The sequence below is a fragment of the Tursiops truncatus genome, chromosome 9, assembly GCF_011762595.2.
Source record: "Tursiops truncatus isolate mTurTru1 chromosome 9, mTurTru1.mat.Y, whole genome shotgun sequence".
Lineage (NCBI taxonomy): Eukaryota > Metazoa > Chordata > Mammalia > Artiodactyla > Delphinidae > Tursiops > Tursiops truncatus.
This window is the reverse complement of record NC_047042.1, coordinates 53,727,073-53,751,558: the sequence shown is the minus strand read 5'-3', so window position 1 is coordinate 53,751,558 and position 24,486 is coordinate 53,727,073. Positions and strand designations below refer to the sequence as shown.

Below are 24,486 nucleotides of genomic sequence, written 5' to 3'. Positions count from 1 at the left end.
AGTCATTTCTTTTGTTTCTAAGTCCAGGATAAATCTGTAGTTTGGAGGCAGTAAACTTAGAGACCAAGGATATTGTTAGGGATAGATAGACCTAAATTCAAATCGTGACTATGCCAATCAATTTTCATGTGACCTTGGACAATTTACTTATTTCTTCCATGGTTCATTTTTCTCATCTGTTAAATGAGAAAGACAGACATGTAGCTCAGAGCTTTGGGTATGGGAAATGCTCCATAAATATTAGTGTTGAAATCATTATTGAGGTAAAGTGGAAATTTGTAAAGAATTTCTGGCTAGGTCTTTGGTGGCCTGTACTTCTTACTGCTAGTTTCTGATTCTGCTTGAGATACAGGAAGCACGTCAGGATCACCCACAGCACTTCTTCATGCTCTGCTTCACATGAAGACAATCTTCTATGCCCCTAGACTATGTATAGTAACTCCTATGAGAAGTTACTCCAAGAGTAGACTCCCAGGGGAACTTGTACTGAGTTCCTAGCTCTTAGCATAATATATGTACCTCGAAAACAATAATTCAACAATTTTTTTTGTTGAACAGAAAAATTAAGTGAGTGAATTAAGCCGCGTGTTAGGAAATTGGGTAGTTTCTTCTGTTCATCCAATGCTATGTGGGGAGAAGTCCAGTTTGGACAGGTCTGGGAGAGCAGATTATTCTCCCTGCTATGAAAAGATGCAGTGAATATAAACAGGAAAAATAAAAATGTTCCATCTGCTTACCTGATGCTAAGGTCATCCTGTGTACTGAGGCTCATATTCACGTGCTGTCTTTGGAAGGTATATTAGAGCCACTTCTAAATCAGTTTTAAATTTCAGGTCATGAAATACCAGCAATTGGCCTCTGATAAAAATTTCAGTAACTTTGAAATATTCCAAACATATTAAAAATTCTATAAAATGTTGTAAAAGATACATGTGTAGATACATGTTAGCATTTTATTAAATTTGCTTCAAGTCATTTTTGGCTTTTAAAGTCTGATAATTCTGTATCAGAGTATCTCCTGTTTCATTTCTATTATACTTTATTTGTGCCTTTACTTTTACTTGGTTAATCTTGTTTGAGTTTTTTAAGATATATTTTGTTCAAGGAACTAGCTCTACTTCTGTTATTAATGTCTACTTTCTTTTACTTAAAAAAATTCTCCTTTGTTCTTTTCATAACTCATTGAGTTAAAATTTAACTTATTCATTATCAATCTTTCTTTTCTATCAGCATCTAGGGATGAAGAATTTATTCTTAAGTACCATTTTAGCAGCATCCTAAAAGTTCTGATACATACATTTTTTCACTGCCCATAAATATGTATATTTTGTAATTTATACTATGATTCTTATATGACTCGTTCATTATTTGAAATTTTAGAAATAATTTTTAAACTGTTTAAAATTTTTGTATGTAATATTTAAAAATTTTCCAAACACATGAGTATCTTTTGTTGTTAGTTTAATTTTTTTAATGGTAAATGCAGTGTAAAAGATATTAATTCCTTGAAAGTTGGCCTGATTATTTAAAAGAAATAAAAAGTTGGTAATCTTTGAATTTTTAAAAATAGATTGCAAATCGTAGAACCAGAAAGAACTTTAGAGACCACAAAATTCAACTCCTCCTTCATTTTACAGGAAAATACCCCCAAAATGGCAAATGACAATCATGCGCTCATAGAAACATTGCTGAAAGGAAAGCACTTAATTTTTTCAGGTTTAGCATCACTTCTTGTCAGATACAACCCTTAAATACTACTTTGCCTCCCTGAAGGAATCGTTAGAGAAGTTCGTCCTTAGTAAGCCAACCCTTTGTTTGTACCTTTAAATTAATCCTGGGCTAATGCAGAATCATCCACTGAGGAATAAGAATGACCACTGGATGCTGGTGTTGAGTTCTTGAGCACAGTGTTTAAGGTTCAAGTAGAACAGGAGAAAGAGATGCTGCAATGCAGCCTTCTTTTGGCAGCTAGAAGTTTTCCCTGTTTATCCTTCCTTTTTCAAAAACAGAGTGGATGGGAGGATGATAGAATGGAAGTGAAATTAAAGGAGAATAAGTTCTTGGTGGTAGTGGGAAAAAATGTCTTTTTTTCTTTACCTCTAACCCTCATATAGTTACACCTTCTAAAACAAAAAAGGAAGAGAAGAAAACAACAAAAATATTTTTCGTTTCAGATGGAACAGAAATCTTTTCTTCCTTTATTTTAGGGATGCCAAATATGTTTTCGTTTTCTGTAACTGTCTTCTAGACAATTATATTTTTTCCTATTGATATTCAAACACCAACTACAGAAGAAGGTTTTAGGTAATACGCATGTCTTATGCTAAAGCATTCATATAGAGCAATACATTTAAGCGTCTATTATTTGCTAAAAAGATACAGTAATGTAGTAATTTCCTGGAAAGAGTTATAATTTCATGAGTTTATAATTATACAGTCACTGTATGGGGTCCTCATTGACTTTCCATTCTCTCAATTTAGAACTGCAACATAGAGAACCTGCTAAGTACCCTCTCTGCATTACAGTAATTCGTTGCTGAGGAGCATTCTGTGGGAACCTAAAATGTTTTCGTAGTCTGATCAGACATTGTTATATTAATAGGTCTGTAAATGGTTACCTGACAGCTGAAAAATAATTTTTCTTGCCTATTTTCTGGTTAAAAATAAGCAATTTTGGAAGCTCTGTTCGACTTAATAAAAGAACTGAAGATCAGGTTTACCGTATTATTTGTGTAAAATAATGATGAGTATTGTTAAATTAAGCTATGGGAAACTAGAATGTCTGGCTAGAGGTAATTAAGATACGGGTTAATCTTTTTAGATGAGGGCTGCTGTAGTAGACACCTGCAGTTTATTTCACTGAGCCAAGCTTCTTAGAAGCAAAATCTCTGGATTAGGAATATAAAAATTCAATTGGTCACATTGAAAGAGATGAGAAATTGTACTATGTTGAATAGTGTCCCCTCAAAAGTCATGTCCCCTGGTACCTGTGAACGTGACCTTTTTTGCAAACAGGGCCTTTTCAGGTGTGATCATGTTAAGAGGAGGGCCCTAATCCAATGACTGGTGTCCTTATAAGAGGGAAGTGTAGACACAGAGATGCAGAGACAGACGCAGAGGAAGAATGCCATGTGAAGAAGGTGGCAGAGATTGGAGGTTGCATCTCCAAAACAAGGAACACTTAGAATTGTTGGCAACCACTGGAAGTTAGGAAGAAGCAAGGAAGGATTCTTGTCTAGAGGGAGCATGGCTCTGCCAACACCTTGATTTCAGACTTCTCATCTGCAGTACTGTGAGAGAATAGATTTCTGTTGTTTTAAGCCTCCCAGGTTTTGGTAATCTGTTATGAGAGTCCTAGGAAATGAATACAGAAGGCATTTTTATTATAACTGATGTAAAAACAATTAGAGCATGTGCTGGAGGTGCCTGAGCCTACATACAAGAGGAGAGGGAGTAAGTCTTTAACTTTTAAAAATGGATTGCATCTCAAAAAGACTTTAACAATTGTTCAGTTAGGATACTTGTGAGCTTTAACTCCTGGAAACCTATCATCATTTTTATGTTTTGTTTTCCACAGCTGACAATACCCAGGGGAAATCAGTATAAGGAAACACAACTGCACAACAATAAAAATAGATTTTAAGTTCACTGTGTCTCTAGTGGACTTTTTTTTTTTTAAACTTGAGAGCTCATAAGACATTTATGGTTCCTATTTTCTGTGGTGTTCACCATTTTCCAATAAGTAACTTTTGCTTATCACTTTTATTTATATCCAATGGCTGGCTTTCTAGTTCTGTCTCTTTTCTCCTTTCTTGTAGAAACTTTCGCTACAATAATATTCAAGAATATTTGCTGCAATAATATTCTTATATCTTTCCTCTTCAACAGGAACCATGCATATTTTTAAATGAAATTATTTCCTTTTTTGTCAGCTAGATTTGTCTTCTTTTAGTTTTTAAAATGTTTTTCGGTTGATGACTATGCTGCAAGATCCTAGTGCTTATCGATGAGTATTAAAATAGTGGAGAGTTTTTTTTTTTTTTTGCGGTACGCGGGCCTCTCACTGTTGTGGCCTCTCTCGTTGCGGAGCACAGGCTCCGGACGCGCAGGCTCAGCGGCCATGGCTCACGGGTCCAGCTGCTCCGCGGCATGTGGGATCCTCCCGGACCGGGGCACGAACCCGTGTACCCTGCATCGGCAGGCAGACTCTCAACCACTGCGCCACCAGGGAAGCCCTAGTGCTGAGATTTTGAAGGACCATTTAGCTTTCGATGTTGAAATGAGGTGATAATTTTGATACTGCTTGAACACTTGTATCCTGGAATGGGATGGCGAACACAAATGTCCAAAGGTGTCAACTAGTGGTATAAATGAGAGACAGGCTAGCTGTAATAAGATGGACAATGTGTATCTTATTCTTATCTGCAGCTGATTTGTATCCTACAGCAAAATGCAAATGTGGGAATGGAGGCTCACTGTTAACAAGTCTCCTAATCTTCAGGGGAAAATGGAAATCCAAGTTTCAACAACTGTGAGGGTCTTAGATTTTATCCTACTTGCAAGTTAACAAGTTAGCCTGTTGCAGTTTCATCTATGCTGGCGGAAGACAGGAGATCCTGGGTCAAAGAAGTAGCCAGAATAGCTGCATTTTCATATGCTTGTATCGTGAGCCTCGATCCCCAGAGGGTGACAGAGGAAAGGGCCAGGTGACACCTGCACACACAGCATGTTGTGTTACTAGAGAAATTCTGAATTTAAAAAACTCGAATCTTTTATCATAGGAAGTAAACATGCTTCTTTTTTGCTCTAGAGGGAGATAGCTCTATCTTCAAAACTCTTTTCACTCTGCAAACATCCTTGAAAGGACAGTCCAGAACAATTTCAGGCAGTGAGGAGTCCTAGATTATTGTTATAGAAAAGTGTTATTGAGTAACCTTTCAGAAATTATCTCTATGGGTTATATTAAAAATTACATTTTAATAAGTCATTTAAATTAAGCTTGTTTACATAAGGGTAGTTTTTAAAAAAACTTATTTTGAAACCTATAGTGCTAAGTTAGAGTCTAGGAAATATTCATTCATACTCTTGATCCTGGACTTGCATTTCATAGCCCAGTATACTAACAAAACAAATTTTAGATCAATATAGGGTTGCCAGTCTTTTTATTTTACTGTATATGGAAACAGCCCCTTCAAAATACCTAAATTCTATTTACTATTGCTCCCAGTGCAAAAAGAATGACTGTGACAACTAATGCAATATGGTAACCTGGACTGGATCCTGGAACAGAAAGAGGAAGTTAATGGAAACACTAGTGAAATCTAAATGTTCAGAGCCTAGTAATCGGTAACATTCTGGTATCAGTCTTTTAGTTTTGACCAACGTACTCAGGTGACGTAAGATGGTAACAATGGGAGAAACTGAGTGGTAGATATACTAGAACTCTCCGTACCATCTTTGCAACTTTTCTGTGAATCAAAATAAAAAAGCCTATTAAAAATTAAAAATGGATAATTTTAATAAAAAGAAGGCAAGAATAAATCTCAAAACAAAGGACAGTTATATGAAAATTAAATGCATTTAGCTTCATGAAAAACTGACTGAATTGCCTTATTTTTCTTATTTTGGCATGAACTGGTAAAGATTTTGGCATGCATAGTGTAGATCCATGGATCATCGACCATGTGATAGCTTTATTTAATTCAATTTACTGTAAAGTAAGATGAGATTGCTTTTCTGTCTGTTTTCCTTGGAGAGCCTGTAGAATCAGATAAGCTTACATTCTGTAACTGAACAAATGTTTAAAATATGTCCCTTTTATGAATCCCATCTGATTCTATATAATTCCAGGTTATACGTTTTAATCAGGGTAGGTTGCTGGATCCTCTCCAAAATAAGATTTAGCTTTTCTAGGAATTTCCTTGATGCAGATGACCCTAGGGAGACTCGGAATATTCTTGACTTTAAAATGTCATTTCTCACTATTGGGAGGGAGAGGCACGTCATATCAATGCCAATCAGGAGGAAATTGGGAAGAGGCTATTGTAGACAAATGCCCGGCAGAACAGATTCCAGCCATGCAGCCACAAACAGAAGTCTGGCCAGTGCACGTGCCTGGGTGCAGAAGAGTTCAGGGACAGGTCTTCAGTTCCTGCAAAGGGGAAATTGCCTAGAGCATAGCTTCTCAACCTAAGGCAGCATGTTGGAATCATCTGGGCAGTTTAAAATAATGTTCAGCTTCCATCCCTAGAGGTCCTGATATAAATGGCACGGAATAAGCCTTGATCTTTTTAAAAAAAAACTTCCCTCGTGGCAGTAACATGACACTAATGTGCACCCAGGGTGGCGAACTTCTAGAGTGAGCAAGGGTCTCACTTATGGAAGAGGATGACTGGCATAAACCCCAATCTGCAGGGCAGAAGCCAGTCCTGGGACTTGGTGCCCACAGAGGGGTAGAGAGCTATGACTCAGGGAGCAGAGCAGGAACACAAGGGTTACAGGCTGGTGTTTGGGTCTGGAAGTGTCTGCAGTAACCCTGTCCCTTTTGGGGTGACCAAACTCACGCTGATTTGCCTGTGACTTTCATGGATGGAGCACTGAATGACCTGCATCCTGGGAGACCCCTTAGTTCCAGGCTAATGGGATGTTGACTGCTCTAGTCCCTTGAGTCCTGGCAAAGCATCCTGTATGGTACCCTCTTACCAGCACCTACAAAGAATAGCTCTGCTCTTCCTGGCTCTGTACATGGTAAAATTCTCACATAATCTTTTTTTAATATTTTTATTTATTTATTTGGTTGCACCAGGTCTTAGTTGCAGCAGGTGGGCTTCTTAGATGTGGCATGCATATGAGATCTAGTTCCTTGACCAGGGATCGAACCTGGGCCCCCTGCATTGGGAGTGCAGAGTCTTATCCACTGCGCCACCAGGAAAGTCCCTCACGTATTCTTATTTCACCTTTTGCCCTCAATTCTGTTTCTGATAAAACCAGCTGGCTTTGGGAGAAAAAGAGAAGTGGAGAAGAGCTATGGCTGTTTATATCTTTTATGCTTCAGTTAGACTTTGCTCAGGAACTGGTGTAGGATTTCAGGGAGCTCAGCAAATGAGGAGCTTTAAAATGCAGAGGCAGATGTAGCGAAAAGCAGTTGTTCTTAAATTTTGAGTGCCTGGAAGTCACTGGAGAGCTTCCAGAGCCTCTGATGGAGTATGTCTGGGGAGAGGCTTAAGAATTTACATTTCTAATAAGCTGATGCTTTGGGGCCGGACACCACTCTTTGAGAACCACCAACGTAAAGAGACTTGACTCTGCATCAGGCATACCTGGGTGTGAAGGCTCACTTTAAATCTACATTTTCTCACTTGTGAAATGGAAAAATTACTATTCACTTCATCAGTCATCATGAAATAGTACATTCATCACCAAGCAGAATGCCCAGGATGTGGCAGACACTTTCATTCTCTGAAAGATCTCAGTCTTTCTGGGATCCTCTACCTGGGGATGGTTTGGTATTGGGTTGCATATTTTTAGGTTAATAATTCCAAATATGATCATCAAAATCAGCTGGGGAACTTTCTGCAACCCTCAAAAGCCTAGAGCCCTCTCTCCTTGGAGATTTGGATCCAGTAGGTCCGAGGGAATGCCTGGGAACCAGTGGGTGATTCTGGGAGTCACGGTGATTCTGATAGTCAGTTTTGAGAACCCCTGCTGTTGAGCAGTATTTCTTTAGGGCAGGGACTCTCAGACACTGTAGCTTCATTGAATCATCTGGAGCACTTACAAAGATGCTGAGGCCTGCGTCCCGTCTCCAGAGAGTATGATTTAATTGGGTTGGAGTACAGCCTGAGCATTGGGATTTTGAAAGCTCCCCAAGGTGTTTCTGATATGCAGCCAAGGTTGAGGACCACTGCTCTAGTGTGTTCTTAGAGTAAGAAAACCATGGGATATTTGTTAAAATGCAGATTCTTGGGTCTAACCTCAGAGCTGCCTAAACAGACTCTCTGGGCGAGAGACACAGTAAGCTGCATTATTAATTAGCTAATGCCCTGAATTTAACAGTTTGTTAGTCTTAACAAATAAAGTATGAGAATCATAGCTAGAGGGACATATAGAATCCCTCACTGAGTAAATATTGCCTGGCTGCACCTAATTATATAGCAGTTTACAGTGGACTTGACTTTGTATCTCATGGATTCCACTGCATCCTTTTGTGAGGCAGTGTGGGTTGTTATTTTCCCCATTTGATTGATGAGGAAGCTGAGATTCTGGGAGGCTCTCCCCCTAACAGCACACTTGGGGATGTAAATCAGGCACCTGTGCTTCCCTGAAAGGAGACCATAGTTTAGTGGGGGCATGGGACGGAAACAAGAATGCAGGTAGAAGGAGATAAAATATGAAAATTCAGAGAAAGAATGGTTAGCAAGGTTAATTTTATGAGGAGGAGGGAATCTGAGAAGGCTTTTTGGAAGAGGTGGCCCTGGTCCATCTTGGAGCTGATAAAGTTGTAGTTTCCTTTGAGGGTCTGGATGGAGAGCAAATGACCATGGCCTTGCAGCTGTGCTCTAATTAGTTTCTTTTATTGGGTTTCTTAGTTTTATAACCCAGGCTGTGTAACTTCCTTTGCATTATCATCTCAGCATATTTGTCATAAATTCTGCTTTTCTTTTGAATGCTTAATAAAAATGTGGTTTGTGTTTGAATTTTTCAAATAAATGATTATTTCGACTCCCCTAGAATTAAATCTCAGTAAGCTTTTTTTCCACAGGGAAGATAAACCAATATGACATGTGAATTATCATATAGTTCATTTTTATAGAGGTGGGTAGTTTTTTTAGCTACAACTATCTAATTAGCTAAAAATAAACATCTGTACTGTTACGACTGTGTTATTAAATCAAGGAGTATGAAGAAAGCTTTAAGGACAATGGATTTATTTCTGGAACAAGAGACAGTAAGGAATAAAGCCAAGACTGGCAGTTGGATAAAGAGCTAAACTCTGCTGGGATGTGCTGGCTTTTTTCTTTTCCTACAGCATCTGTCTTAGGTTATTTTTTATAATACCTACTTCCATAAAGCATCTCGTTCCTTAAGAAAGTCATGTGAAGATATGGAGAATCTTTATTATTGATAAGATTTGAGAAAGTTGGTTTAAATGGTAGTCTTTATTAAAATATGTAATTTTTAATAAAATGCATTTTAGGGCTTCCCTGGTGGCGCAGTGGTTGAGAGTCCGCCTGCTGATGCAGGGGACGCGGGTTCGTGCCCCGGTCCGGGAAGATCCCACATGCCGCAGAGGGACTGGGCCCGTGAGCCTTGGCCGCTGAGCCTGCGCATCCGAAGCCTGTGCTCTGCAACGGGAGAGGCCACAACAGTGAGAGGCCCGCGTACCGCAAAAAAAAAAGCAACGGGAGAAGCCACAACAGTGAGAGGCCTGCGTACCGCAAAAAAAATAAAATGCATTTTATTATTTTAAAATGCCATGCATCTTTTAAAACAGATATGTGTAAAGAAATACAATTATATTTGTCTTCTAAACTATCCACTAAAATTTTAAATGCACATATTCTTTGACCTACACATCTGGTAATCTATCCTACATATATACTGACAGAAGTGCACAGAAATATATGAAAGAATGTTTGTTGCAATAACCTAAATGTCCATTTGTACAGGATTGTTTAAATGAATTGTGGTTCACCCCTGTGGTAGACTATTCTGCCACAATTGAAACAATGAGGTTGATGTTAAGGTTACCTTAAGGGAAAAACTCAAGTGGCAGAACAGTATGGGTAGTGTAAACTCATTTATGCACTGAAAAGGATGTATGTATATTTATGTATATACACATTTCCTTAAATATGCATAGACAACTCCTGATGTGGTACACAAAATCTGTCAAAAATGCTTACCTTTTAGGAAGCAACTGCAGCCTGGACAATGTGTAGGAAGGGGATATTTTCACTCTTTACCATGTACCACCTGAATTCTTAGGAATTTTGCCATAAGCATTTATTATTTTAAAAATAATGTGTGAAAATACTTATTTAAAAGCAAAAATCTATTTAATTTATTTTGTCTATTTATTTTAATAATTTAACTCTAGATTTATATAAATTAAAGAAGCCCTTTAACATTAAGGCCTCTATTCTGGACTAAGAAATATTTCCAGGCATGTCAAAGGAAAAAAACAATCTACTTTAGCTCTAAGTTGAAATAATTGTTGATTTATGGCGAATAATTCCTGAAAAAAAAGTTACAACACAAAAATTAATTTCCACCATTATTTAGAAGAATTACATATAATGCCAGTTGAGACCCTCAAGATTTGAATTACAATAGTCTAAAATGAGGAGCTGTCCCCCCCCCCCCCCCCCGGTGTTTGTGCTTCTCTTGAAGTGTCATGGAAACATTTGATAATGATTCAACCATATTGAGCTCTTCACTTCATTTGCAGTGTTCGGCTTTTGTGCAGATGGATCATGATCATATGCTGTTTTTGGACTGACTCCTATTTATCAGAATCAGAAATTAGTGAAAGATTGTTTTCTATTATCTAATCATCTATTTAGCCCCTATATAATGGATTGTTTCAAAACATGAATTCTTTGTCCTTTTTTATGATTTAAGATAACATGTTTCCAAAGTTGGTTTTTTTTTTTTTTTTTGCGGTACGCGGGCCTCTCACTGTTGTGGCCTCTCCTGTTGCGGAGCACAGGCTCCGGACGCGCAGGCTCAGCGGCCATGGCTCACGGGCCCAGCTGCTCCGCGGCATGTGGGATCTTACCGGACCGGGTCACGAACCCGTGTCCCCTGCATCGGCAGGCGGACTCTCAACCACTGCGCCACCGGGGAAGCCCCCAAAGTTGGTATTTTAAAGAAAACTTTAGTAATTTATAAAACATGTCTTGTATGCCTTTACCTCTGATGTATTTTCCCCACATACAATGACTTGTCAGCTTCCATTGTTCCCTAACCTGATACCGTAATTCTTGTGATTATCTTCCTGGTTTCTGCTTCTCTTTGTTTCTACTATCTTTCTACCTACTCTTCACTGTGAGTTTTAGACCTCTGAGAGAGATCTGATTGGGTCTGTGTCCAATTAGTCTGTGTCCAATTTAAAGAAATGCTGCTCTGTCTTTCCAGGTCACCCCATTGACTGTTGGCTTTTTGTGTCTGGCCAATCAAAAGCTAGAGTTTTGATTGGTCCAATCAAATGTGTCCAGGAAATCAAGGTCATTTGAAACATAGTAATCTGTCCTCCACAAATCTTTTGGATAGTTCACCAATCCAACAGAGGGAATTTTAAGTCCTGTTAAATATACCCCCCAGCTTTACTCCAAAAATTAAAAACAAACAAACAAAAACAGCCTAGGGGAAGCTTGCATTGCATAACTCACAGGTTCTAGGTCCAACTCATAAGTAATGTAGGGGGAAGGACACAGGCCTCGCATTCACACATTCACACAAAGTCTGCACCCCTACTTGGCAACTTCCCAGGTGGACAGCCTTGACTCTCAGAGATTGTGACCTCCTATGTGAAATAGAGACGACAATATTTCTTTGTAGAAGCGATGTGAGGATTTAAGGAGATTGTGTGTGTAAACTGAGTAGGGCAATAAGAGACACACAGTAATCATAATGGTAGCAAACATTTACTGAGTGTGTACCAAGTGCCATGCATTATTCTAATCCCTTTATGCATGTTAGCTCTTTAATCCTCTGAACAACCCTATGAGATTGTTACACAGGGAGGCTCTGTGATTTGCTTGAGATTACACGGCTAGTAAGTGAAAGAGCTAATAGCTCACACTGTTAAATCCAAACCAACGCTACCCCGGAAGTCAGGAACTGGCTTTGTTTCTCCCCTTAAGTCTATGGCCTTCTGGGTTCCATTGCCTGTCAGAATTACACGTGAAGTACCTCCCTATCTTATCCTCCATCCGATCCAACCCCAGTCCTCAGTTCATGATTCTCAGTGACTCCCTTGGGAATTTGGAGGTGTCAGAGCGTCAGGGCTTGTGCTGCGAGCCATTTTGCCTGCTCTCTGCTCCCTCAGCAAAGCTGAGCTTCACCCTGTCCTGTGGGATTATCTCATGAGGAGCAGCAGGCTCAGGCCAGGCTGCCTTCCTTGGAATCCCAGTGAAGAAAATGTCTTCAACCTTGTTCCATCATTATGTCTTCCTGTTCTCTCCCCTGCCCTTGTCAAGCACTGAGTATTTTAAGTGGGGTTAGTCCTTAAGCCAGACTGTGAAGTAGGTAACATTTGCCCCTTTAAACCACCCATTCCTTCAGTCCTTCCTACATTGCTCTTTCACATATCAGTGAGTCAGTTGAATTAAAAGCTTTCAGCTTCTGAGGAATTGGGAGATTAGTGGGGGAATGGGAAAGGTCATTTAGACCAGTGCTTCTTAAACTTAAATGTGCGCTATGAGTCACCTAGGTACCTTGTTAAAATGCTGATTCTGATCCAGTAGGTCGGGGGTGGGCCCTCGGATTCTGCATTTCTGACGTGCTTCTGGTGATGCCAGCGCTGCTGTTTTCTAGACCACAGTCTGAGTAGCAAGCATCTAAAGACTGGGGTACCACCTTGAGATGCCAGAGGCTCTACCCTGTTACCTTTTCCAGGAACATTTAATCCAAACAAGTGAGTCTCTTAGTGGAATTTCATTAATGTGGCTCACTTTTAGAAGAAACTTCTCAATTTCAAACCCTACCCTAGACTGCTTACCAGTAAAGCCATTCCTGGTTGGAGAAAAGACTAGTGTAAATTTGTCAAGTTTTGATAACTGTAAAAATAGGCATTTTTCTCCATCAACTTAATTTAGTGACTCTCAGATGATTTATATTCATCTTACTTCACTTTATGGGAAAGCACACCATTTTGCTGCTACTCAAGGTTGAGTTTCTCAGGACTGGGGAAATCGCCGATTGAACTTTTCCTGGTGCTGGGGGCCACATATGTATTTCAGAGTCTGTTTCTTTGTTCCGTCTATCATCATCTACATAAAAGGAAAGTTAAGTCAACTTTTATTTCCCTGTCTGTTGATTTGCAGTCAGCTCACTGGGAGTGTTTATGAATAATTCTGTTAGAAATGGTTTGATAGTACTAGCCTGGATAGTGAAACATTGTACAGAGCTTTGCACATGGAGGTGCAGTGTGGGCAGAAACCTGTGAAACGCTGTGGCAGATTCTCTTTGTGATGGCAAAGGCTTATGTTCTCTATTTCTGCTTTCAGGGAGGAGAACACTGTTACTACCAGGGCCACATCCGAGGAAACCCTGCCTCATTTGTGGCATTGTCAACCTGCCATGGACTTCAGTAAGTGTCCCCAAATTTTTTGTATCATCCATTTTGTTTCCAATCACTTATTTTCTTTATTTGTAATGCACCGTGGTCAAAATCTCTATTTTATATCAAGAACTAATTTTAAATCAGTGGTGGATCAAATCTTTTTCTCCTTTGTGGTTTATAAACCAAGCAGATTGTTAAATTAGAGATGCAGAAACCAGGGGCTCTATGATTGTAATATGCATCCTTAGTGATGTTTGAAACATTTTTCTAGTTTCATCCAGATGGAGACAGGAGTGGTTTGGGTAACTTTGTTCTCTGTTTCCATGGGTGTTTAGCCCGTTGGTACCCGTTCTACCCCTCATACTCCTTGATGTTCATTTTTACATTTGTATGGAATAATAGAGATTTCAGGAGGTAGAAACTCCTGACTCCTTGCACAAAGACAAGGGCTGAAGGTGACCTCAAGAGCTCGTGTTTTAGCCCTTTATTCAGCCAGAATCCCATCTAACTCACAGCAAACTCGTGGGAAGGTTCATTTGTTCTCAGAAATCTCTATGGAACGAAGTTCATCCTTCCTCAGGGCCTTGCTTCCTTTTACGTAACCTTCACTATCAAAGTAGGTTTGCTGATGTTTACTGTGGAAATAGATCAGCTTCCTCCATCCTGTCTATGATGGTGATACCCAGGTGGCTGTCTGTCTCTTACTTGTCTTGTGACCCCTTATAAAGATACTGTGTCAGCCCTCAGCATTCTACTTAGACTAAATCATCCAACCTCCTTGTTTACTTTTTGGGGCCCAGAACCAGCTAGCACTTTAGTTTTGTGAAAGTTTTGTTTGGAAGCTTTAAAATACTTCCTGTCTGTTACCAAGTTAGAGACGTGGATTTTTCATCTAACAAACAGTTATTGAGCATCTGGTGTGTGCGAGCCACTTGGAATATTAAGGGGATTAGAACGTGAGCCCTGCCCGCAAGAGCTCCCAGTCTAGTGGGGAAGCTAAATCTAGCCCAGCTTGGTGCTATGGAATGTGGTAGGTACATTTGTTTTCTTTGAGAGAGAAAAAAACCTGAGAAAAACGCAAGCTGAGAGTGGGCACTGAATGAGGTCATCCCTGAGGGCTCCAGAGAGATGTCACCTGAAGAAGGTGGAGTGGGCCCTGGAACAGGCTTTGATAGAATCTTCCAGGAGGAGGGGTTCGACTGACAGGTCCAAAGAAAGTGAGGAAAGAGACCTAATGGGAAAGGCTGGGAAATCTAGCCAGTCTGCCTAAGTGGTGCCTCTGGTCAGGTTCTGGCAGTCGGTACGTGAGAGGCAGGAAGGAGAGAGCACAGGGATCAGATAAATAGCCAGAGAAAGGAGGTCACATGCCTGAGAGCAGGATAGACCTCCATTTGCTTATTGTTTTCTAAAGGACCATTTTACTAATTTTAAATAAATTCTTTGAATAAGGAGACATTTTTACAAACATGGAATCCGTTCCTAATATCTGAGAGCCTCAGCATTCTTAATCTGGAAAAAGAAATGTCGATATCCCCTTCAGCAGTAAAATTGTCATCTCTGATCTCAAGATGAGCACAGCTGTCAGCCAGGAATAGTACACTGGGCTTGCCGACTTTGTGACAACAAATGTCTGTTCTAGGCTTTTTCCTTCCTCTCTCTTCCTCTTAAAATCTCAGTCCAAAGTCACAGTGTAAGTGTCTTGCCCAGTACATGTTCCAATTCCTCCCTGCCCCTCCCCTCCCCCACCCCCCAGTTTTCCAAATGGACACAATATTGTGAAAATAAGAGAGAAGGTATTACTGCCTTCTAAGGACCCTAACAGACCTGAGACCCTCAGACCAACAGCTACTAATCCTACACAGTTCTAAGGATGGAAAGGGAACTTTAAGGATGTTAGTGACTAGTTGAGGAGTTGAACTCAGAGCCTGCTTCTGTTGTTTTAACTAAGTAAAATTTATTTCTCCCTTTAGAAACTTTTTCATTTAAGACTAAACAAGAAGAAACAAACAGAAAACCCACCACGTGTAGGGACACTGTCAGGACTGTGTACAAGTGTATTTTGGTGTTCTTAGACTTTTATGAGCATGTTGAATAATTCACTCTTGTTCCTTTTTGTTATTTATTATTACTTTTCATCTTGATTTTACCTTCTGAACAAACATTGCTGACAGAAATATTTGGGGGAGCTACTTCTAAATATTAAATAATTTATGTTGTCTCAATTGCAGTGACTTAGATATGAGATATATTATTTCATCCATGACTCATCTTCTATAAATGACCAAGTACATGTTGAGATTTTTCATTTTTCTTGATTTACTGAATTCCATTAAAGAACATAAAGGGTAAAATAATCAAACTCATATCTTTTCCATAAAGAACCTGCAGGAGCACTTTTTTTTTTTCAAATTCGAAGGACTGATGGGCAATATTTTGGTCCTGGTATGTCTGATGTTTTGACAAAATCCTCTAACTATGGGAACATTAAAGAATGGAATCAAATGTAAGTTTATTGCCCTCTTGTGGCAATTTGTATGAATGACATTTCCTTTCAAAATCTTGTTTTGATGCAGCCTTTTAAAATTTTAGCTCAATCAATTGGCCGGTAATGACTTGGTCCTAGCTATAGGATTTTATCAATTATAAACTCTGTGATGGACTCAGTATACTATTTGGAATTTATATAAATGTAACAGAAAGCTTTCAATCCTCAAACAAAGTAAATGAAACACACATGCTTTTTAATTGTTAAAGAATCAAAAATGGCATATTTTCGTTTAGGGAACCAGGACTTCCCCGGTGGTCCAGTGGTTAAGACTCCACACTTCCAGTGCAGGGGGCATGGGTTCGATCCCTAGTCCGGGAAGTTCCACATGCCCTGGGGACAAAAAAAAAATAATAATTCATTTAGGGAACCAGAATCTTCATGGATGGTGTCAGAATCTGCTTTGTTTATACGATGTATCATGATGTTTAAATCCAATAAAAAGTAACTGATCTTTGCATTGGATACTAACCTAATTCAAGAGGAAATAGTACCCAATACTACTTAAACAAAACAATCTGCTTGCTACTTAATCAGTGTATCCATGTGAACTTTGGCAAAGGGTGATGGTTTCATACAGCTTTCTGGTTGGGTCTGGCCTGTTATCAGCAGAATGTTCACTGCCATATTTGGTGTCTACTGTTCTGAAAATGCTCCCCTCACTGATTCCTTAGGGATATATTGTCAGTAATATCTTACAAACTGCATCTGTTTATCTTTAAATTCCAAATGCAGTGTCATCCGAATTCAGAAAGTACACTTTGGGTTGAAAACATTACAGATGTGAAAAGGGCATTTCTAATGGTATATGAAAGTAGAGGACATGTGGAAGATGTTACTGCAGGAGTGAATAAATTTGGATAGACACGGAGCTGGAGGCCATTATAATTATAGCTCAGGAAACCAGCCGATTTCGCTAAGTGATCAATGAAAGACACATACTATTCTATGGTTAGCAACTTGGGTATAATGCAGTCATTTCCACCTAACGCTGGAACGTGACTGCAGAAGATCACAGCTTCACCCCCCTCAGACACCTGAGTGGTAACACAAGTTCCTTCAGTATCCGACGGGACCTGATCTTAGTAGAAAAACCACATTACTCTAAAAGGGACGGCTATCGGATCTCTCCGAGTGGGAGCTGAGGCCATATGTAGCTTAAGATGCCCTCCAGAGGATTTCTCAGTTGGCTGACAATCACCTCTAGCCAGTGAGGTCCAGAATTGAACTTCAGATTTGCGCCCTGTTCCCTGCATCCTGCTGCCTTGTGCCCGCCCTGTTCTGCTCTTCCTGCAGCTTTTGTCATATTATTAAATGTATATGATGTGTGTGTATGTATGTGTGTGTGTGAGATACGTGGAGTGAGGTGTGTGTCTTGTGTGGTGTGTGTGTGAGTGTCTGTGGTATGTGGTGTGTATATGTGTGGGGCTGTGGGGTGTAATGTACGGTATAATGGTGTGTGTGTGTGGTATGGTATGTGGGTGGTGTGTGTGTGTGTATGATGTGTGGTGTGTGGTGTGTGTGTGTGTGTGTGTGTGTGTGTGTGGTATGGGTAGTGTGTGTGAGTATGATCTGCGGTGTGTGTGGTGTGTGTGAGTGTGTATGATGTGTGCTGTGGGTGGTATGTGTGTGTGTGGGGTGTGCTATGTGGTGTGTACCCCGTGTGATGGGTGGGACTGGGAAGTGGGCATTGAGAAGTAAACTGGTCCTCCGGCTGCTGCTGACTTTAAAATGATCTTGTTCTGAGGCAAGAGTCAATTGCCAGGCCTAAGTATTTTCTTGTCCTTGGCAGTGGGATGTTCTATGATGGGAACCACACCTATCTCATCGAGCCGGAAGGAAATGACACCTCCCAAGTAAGTGCTCCTTCTGTTTGCTGTGGCAAATGTAAATGTTGATGCTGGGAGCTTTTTTTCCCTCTTTTTTCTCTCTATTTTGCTTTATTTTCATATTTTAGGGTCAGGAATATATGTATACATATATACGTGTAATATGTACACATATACATTTAAATTAAATAGTGAATAAGGCAAAATCACAGTGATCTTTTTTAAAAAAATCTGCCTGTTACTCTTCCATTCAGTCGGAAATACTTTCCTTCTGAGGTGTTCTGAAGCCTTCATTTCTATCTCCACCATAATGTGCTGTGGTCTGTCTTAGTCTGCTCAGGCTATCATTATAAAATACTGGGTGGCTTAAACAACAGAAATTTATTTTCGCACAGTTCTGGGGACTGGAAGTCCAAGATCAAGGTGCCAGCAGGGTCAGTGTCCATTGAGGGCTCTCTCCCTGGGGTGCAGACAGCCACCTTCTCACTGTGTCCTCACATGACAGAGAGACAGTGTGAGGTCTGGTGTTTTCCTCTTCTTATAAGGACACAAGCCTTATCAGATTAGGACCTCACTCTTGTGACCTCTGTTAACCTTTATCACATCCTCAACAGGGCCTGTCTCCCAATATAATCACATTAGGAGTATAGGGCTTAAACATGAATTTTGGGAGACACATAGTCAGTTCGTAACAGATCGAATCCATAGATAATGTGATTTTCCAACCTTTTTCTTTTCTAGATTCCAGATTTTTCTCTATTGCCCATTTTCTTTAAGGCCCCGTGGTGATGAAGTTTAGAGAAATCTGGGTTTTCTCAATTCTCTCTCGCACTTTAGTTGAAACATTCATTTTTCACAAATTAGAAAAGGGTTACTATTACTGACTATAGAGAAACATAATGCACTTCCATCCTAGCTCTGTACACACAGATATTCTTCCATGTATCATGGAACACTGATCAAACACTTAGAGAGGCAAATAATTTCAAGAAACACACATTGTTTTGCCACTCATAAACAGTCTTGTGTGGGAAACTATCTGTTTTGTGTGTTATTTTCTGGGTACCCACTGAGAGTTGTCCTGTCACTTTGCTTGACAGTGTGATTTTTTTTTTAAATACATTTAGTTATTTATTTTTGGCTGTGTTGGGTCTTTGTTGCTGTGTGTGGGCTTTCTCTAGTTGCAGTGAGCAGGGGCTACTCTTCATTGTGGTGCGCGGGCTTCTCATTGTGGTGGCTTCTCTTGTTGCAGAGCACAGGCTCTAGGCGCACGGGCTCAGTAGTTGTGGCTTGCGGGCTCTAGAGTGCAGGCTCAATAGTTGTGGCGCACGGGCTTAGTTGCTCCGCGGCATGTGGGATCTTCCTGGACCAGGGCTCGAACCTGCGCCCCCTGCATTGGCAGGCGGATTCCTAACCACTGCGCCACCAGGGAAGCCCGACAGCGTGATTTTTTTAAAAAGTAATATGAAACTTGACTCTTCATGACATTCTTTCTTTGGTAATTGAAGGAAGCCAGATGAAGTTATTTGAATGTTCATTAAGTTTTCTTAGATGAAACATGGCTTTTTATCTGTTGGTTTTTCGCAGAAGTTTATGTGACACTTGAATGTTGAGGCAGGGTCTGCTTTGGGCGTTCTGCTTGTTCCAGTCATCCGGCTCCCCAGTACAGGGAGACTGTGAGCTCTGCAGTGTGCCTAACAAAGCTATCAGGCTCTAAAAGGGGGCAGGGCTCCGTGGAAAGGAACCAGTTGTAAAAAACATTCACCCATTTCCCCAGGCGTCTTGCTTCTCCTTGGGGGAATAGGTCCATTCATTTCTTTTTGATTACTGCAGGCTTTGGCTTCTCTGTCTGTGAAGGTGTTTTGCTTTTAATGGGCTGCCACTCTGATGCTGGGAGAATACAGGAGTGAGCTGGAGGGGTTGTGCAATGGCTCTTCGCCTTTCCAAACCCAAGAGAATGCGTAGTCAAGCGACGGTTCTTTTAAGGTCTAAGCTCCTCCAGCTATGATTGCCTGAGCCTGGAGATATCTGGTTGTCCCTGCCTCATCTCTCTTGTTTGTGTTGTTTCAGGAGGATTTCCGTTTTCATTCGGTTTACAAATCCAGACTGTTTGAATTTCCCTTGGATGATCTTCCATCTGGTATGATCTTCTTATAGTGATTTAAAAAAAAAAGACTTTAGTAATTCATTTTAATGCTTTAGAGCTAATTATATGTGGAATATCATCAGCCTGTGACTGCTCGTAACAGTTTTAGAAAGTCGAGTAACATCAAGAGAGAGAATAAAATGCAAACCTACCTCATGTTTATAGTGGATGAGTTTGGAAAGATATAGCTTGAACATGATGAAGGAAAACTTTTTAAAATTATAAGACTCAAAGTAAGGTATTCCAGGAGAAATAATGTTAAAGCAAAAATGGGTCTGCATACATAGAATATATAAAATTCATTCTTGGTGAAATACTGAGTTTGTAAACATAGAGATGAACCCTTAATTATTTTCCCGTTTGTTGTTTCCTCATCTCTTTTTGCCCCAGCATTTTAAGAAAGAACTATTGTAGATTAACATTTATTATGATGATGTGCTATTTGTGAAATTGGTCTTCCTTCCCATGTGTGTTTATGGGTCCATCTATTTATAGATTTGATTGGAGGGTTGCATCCATGTCTTGTCTTGGCAAGAAAGGCAGAGTACTCAGGCTTTGGCCTCATTAGTGGAGCAATGATTATGCAGAGTGCATTTATCTTTGGCTATGCTAGACTCATTCATGTTCTCCTTCTAAAGATAGGGCACACTTTGAATATCTGACGTGGAGATGCTTGCTCCCCTATTTAGTGAGCCCTGACTATGGCCATAGTACATTCTAATTTTTAAACTCTTTTTAATCTTTGCAACAGCTCTGTGAGGTCAATATTATCATTCCCATTTTATAGATGAAGAAACAGAAGCTCAGCTAGTTTGTTTTTTCTAGGGTCCCACAGCTAGTAAGGGGCTGAGGGGGGGTTTGGATTATGGCACTACGAGAATGTACCCTGGGAGAGAGGCACAAGGGCAAATGGAAAAATTACTAGACTAAAGCAAACCCTAAACTACTACTTAGGAAAATGACTTAAAGGCTGCATTGTCTTCTCATTGGAAAATGAAATAAGTGTTTTCTAATGTTCCTTCCTCTCTGAAACAAACTTGTAACTCCTTGACCTTCTGCGGTTACCCCGAAGAGAAACAGAACTCACCCCTTTTCTCCTGCTGCCAAAGAAATAGAAGATCCTATTTTATAGAATTCACTATTTGGAAAAATCTGCAAATGAGCATATAGCTAGCTGATTTTACTTTACATGGACACTTTAGACTGTTCCTTCGTTATCTTATGAAACTTATTATAATCCCTATTATGGGAAGAAAATAAATCATGGTTAGCTGCCTGAGAACAAAGTTACAATCTTAGAGACATTACTGGAAACAATAAACATTAATTAATATTTAAAGTAATAAATAAAGAGTCCCCCCTAAGGACTTTATTGTAGGCTTGCTTTGATACAATCTTATAATTTTTTAAAAACTTTGTTCAGGGTTTCTTTACAACAGAAACTTTGGAAGTGACTCAGCAGTTTTGCTGTTATTAAAAATGAGTTTTGAACATATTCTTGGAAAACTCAAGTCTGTCTCAGTTTGTTCCTGGTTTTCTTTTCTTATCAGAAGTTTACAGGGTTGATTTGAGTGTCATTTGTCTCTCAACATACTTAGATTTACTATGACAAATTAGAAGGAAACAAAAAATAGACAAATGTTAAAACTGCAGTTTTTGTGATATAAGCTCAAAAAGAAGCTTTTTTATTTTAGATTTAATAGTGTCACTGAGTTATGGATTATATTATGTCTTTTTTTTTTTTGCTATGCATTATGTATTTGCCAGAGATAGAAATATGATCAGGTGCTCCTCAAACGTGTTTGACTGTGGAACGTTTTGTTTCATTTGACACATCTCTCAGGACTAGTATTCCTAAGAACACATTTTGAGAACAGCTTATTTATTTAAACACTGACCACTTAGCCCTCAGTGTTTTAAAAATTACTACAATAAAAAACAAAACAAGCAAACAGAACAGAAATAGACTCATAGATACAGAGAACAGTTGGGTGATTGCCAGAGCAGATGGGAATGGGGGCCAGGTGAAATAGGTGAAGAAGGTGATGAGGTACAAACTTCCAGTTATAAAATAAATATGTCATGGGGATGTAATGTAAAGTATAGGGAATGTAGTCAATAATATTGTAATAACTTTGTATGGAGACAGATGGTAACTAGACTTACCTAACCATTTCAAACTATATACATTCAATAAATATCAAATCACTGTGATGTACACCTGAAATTAATATGATATTGTATGTCAATTGTACTGCAATAGAAAATTACTATGATGAAATACACAAAACTAGTATACTGTTTGCTGAGTTTTGACACCCATATTCTCCCCTGGTGAGATATAGAGCATTTCTGTTACCCCAGTAACTTCCTTTGTGTCTGTTCCCTATCAGTGCCACCACTTCTGCAGTTCCTTTTCTGACTTTTTCACCGTAGATTAGTTTCTCCTGTTGTAGCTCTTCATACAAATGGAATTATGCATCATGTTCAGTTTCTTTCGCTTAGCACATGCCTGAGATCTATGTTGTTGAGGGTAGCAATTGTTCTTTCTTTTATATTATTGAGTATGTTCTTATTGTATGAATATACCACAATTTTTTATCTCTTCCGTCGATGGACATTTGGATTGTTTCCAGTTTGGGGCTATTATGACTATAACAACTATGAAAATTCTTGTCAAAAATCTTTTTTGTGGACACACGTCTACATTTCTCTATCAAATACCTGGGAGTGAAATCACTGGGTCATAAGGTAGGTATATGTTTAACTGTATAACATCGTTCTGAAACTTCAGCATGCATCAGAATCACCCGGAGGGCTTGGTAAACACAGATTGCTGGCCTCCTCTTTAGGGTTTTTTTTTTTTTTTCCTTTCAGCTGCCTTATTATGGTATAATTGACATACAAAAAGCTTTATATGTTTACTGTATACAACTTGATGAGTTTGGAGATAAATATACACCCATGAAATCATCATCACAATCTCTGCCATAAACATATCCATCCATTCCAAAAGTTTCCTCCAGCCCTCTTTATTTATGATGATGATAAAAACACTTAACATAAAATCTAATACAATATGGTATCCTTAACTATATGCACTAAGCTGTACAGTAGATCTCTAGGACTTACTCATCTTGTATGACTGAAACTTTGTGCACTTTGACTAATAACTCCTTATATCCCCCTCCCCGCAGCCCCTGGCAACTACCATTCTAATCTCTGTTTCTCTGAGTTTGACTATTTTAGATCCCTCATATAAGTGGTATCATATAGTATTTGTCCTTCTGTGTCTAGCTTATTTCACTTAACAAAATGTCCTCTAGGTTCATCTGTGTTGTCGCAAATGGCAGGATTTCCTTTTTTAAGGCTGAATAATATTCCATTGTATGTATATATCATATTTTCTTTATCCACTCATCCACTGATGGACATTTAGGTTGCTTCTGTATCTTGACTGTTGTTAATAATGCTGCAGTGAACATGGGAGTACAGATATTTCTTTGAGATCCTGATTTAAATTCCTTTGGCTATATACCCAGAAGTGGGATTGCTGGATCATATGGTATTTCTCTTTTAAATTCTTTCATGAACCTTCATAATGTTTTCCATAGTGGCTGCACTAATTTCTACAGCTTTTGATTAAGTGTACCTTGGGTGGGTTATGAGAAATTGCATTTCCAAGTTCCCAGGTAATGCTGATGCCACTAGTCCAAGGATCACAATTTAAGAACTACTGTTGGAAGAGAAATTGCAGAACATTTTCCCAAAGTGGTTATACCATTTTATACTCTCATCAGCATTATATGAGAGTTCTAACTGCTCCGCATCTTCACCAGCATTTGGTGTGTCATTCTTTAGTGAAGGTCAATGGTGGAAGTGAAGGTCGAGTGGCTATTCAGACAGTTCCCCATAAAAATGTGATGGTATTTGTAGGAGAATTTGGAGAAAAATTTTGAGATAAATTAGAACAGGAATAATGTTTGAGATTTTTTTTGAATTGTATTCCTTCATGGTATGTTTATTTAGTATTAATATGAATGCAGTTACTTAGATCAATGTTTTGTATTTTCCTTAAGCACAATATTATATATTATAAAATTCATAATTAGTTATAATTCTGTAATTTATAAATTATAATACTCATTGATGATTAAAGAACAGTTATATAATTTATACTAAGAAGGGCTAGTAAAACTTTGATTACCCTTCGTGAAAAAAACCTGGCAAATGCACTAAGTTAAATTTAATTTATTTTTATTTCCTTTTAGAATTCCAACAAGTAAACATCACTCCACCAAAATTTATTTTGAAGCCAAGACCAAAACGGAGTAGACGACAGGTATGTATTCACAGGTATATGTCATGATGTTTTAAAAACGTTTGGCAACTGCCAATCAGTTTAATCTACATGAAGTCTGTGAGGGATAAGAATTAGTTCAGGCATTTGCTATTGTGGTAAACAAGAAGGGTGACACATTCGTAGGAGCAGTGGAGTTGGGGCCATATTATTTCATAGACTCAAAAGCACTCATAGTGGTGATAACATGGTCATTCAACATACAGACGGATTATGAGGCCCCTGCTGTGGCATCTCAGGTTCTTTCTACCATAGGCCTCTTTCCTTGCCTGGGGGTACACCACAACATGGAGTCTACTTGGGTGGTACACGTCCTTG

General features: G+C 39.2%; 1 protein-coding gene across 4 annotated transcripts in view; it reads left to right on the top strand.

Moving 5' to 3' along the window:
- ADAM22 (ADAM metallopeptidase domain 22) overlaps positions 1 to 24,486 on the top strand; it is a 244,114-nt gene that overhangs the window by 145,987 nt on the left and 73,641 nt on the right. For all 4 annotated transcript variants that reach the window (XM_073809746.1, XM_073809745.1, XM_073809744.1 and 1 more), the window contains exons 5-8: positions 13,233 to 13,315; positions 17,626 to 17,689; positions 19,733 to 19,802; positions 24,080 to 24,150. In XM_073809746.1, the coding sequence (XP_073665847.1) occupies positions 13,233 to 13,315; positions 17,626 to 17,689; positions 19,733 to 19,802; positions 24,080 to 24,150 (288 nt within the window). The remainder of the gene's footprint in view (positions 1 to 13,232; positions 13,316 to 17,625; positions 17,690 to 19,732; positions 19,803 to 24,079; positions 24,151 to 24,486) is intronic.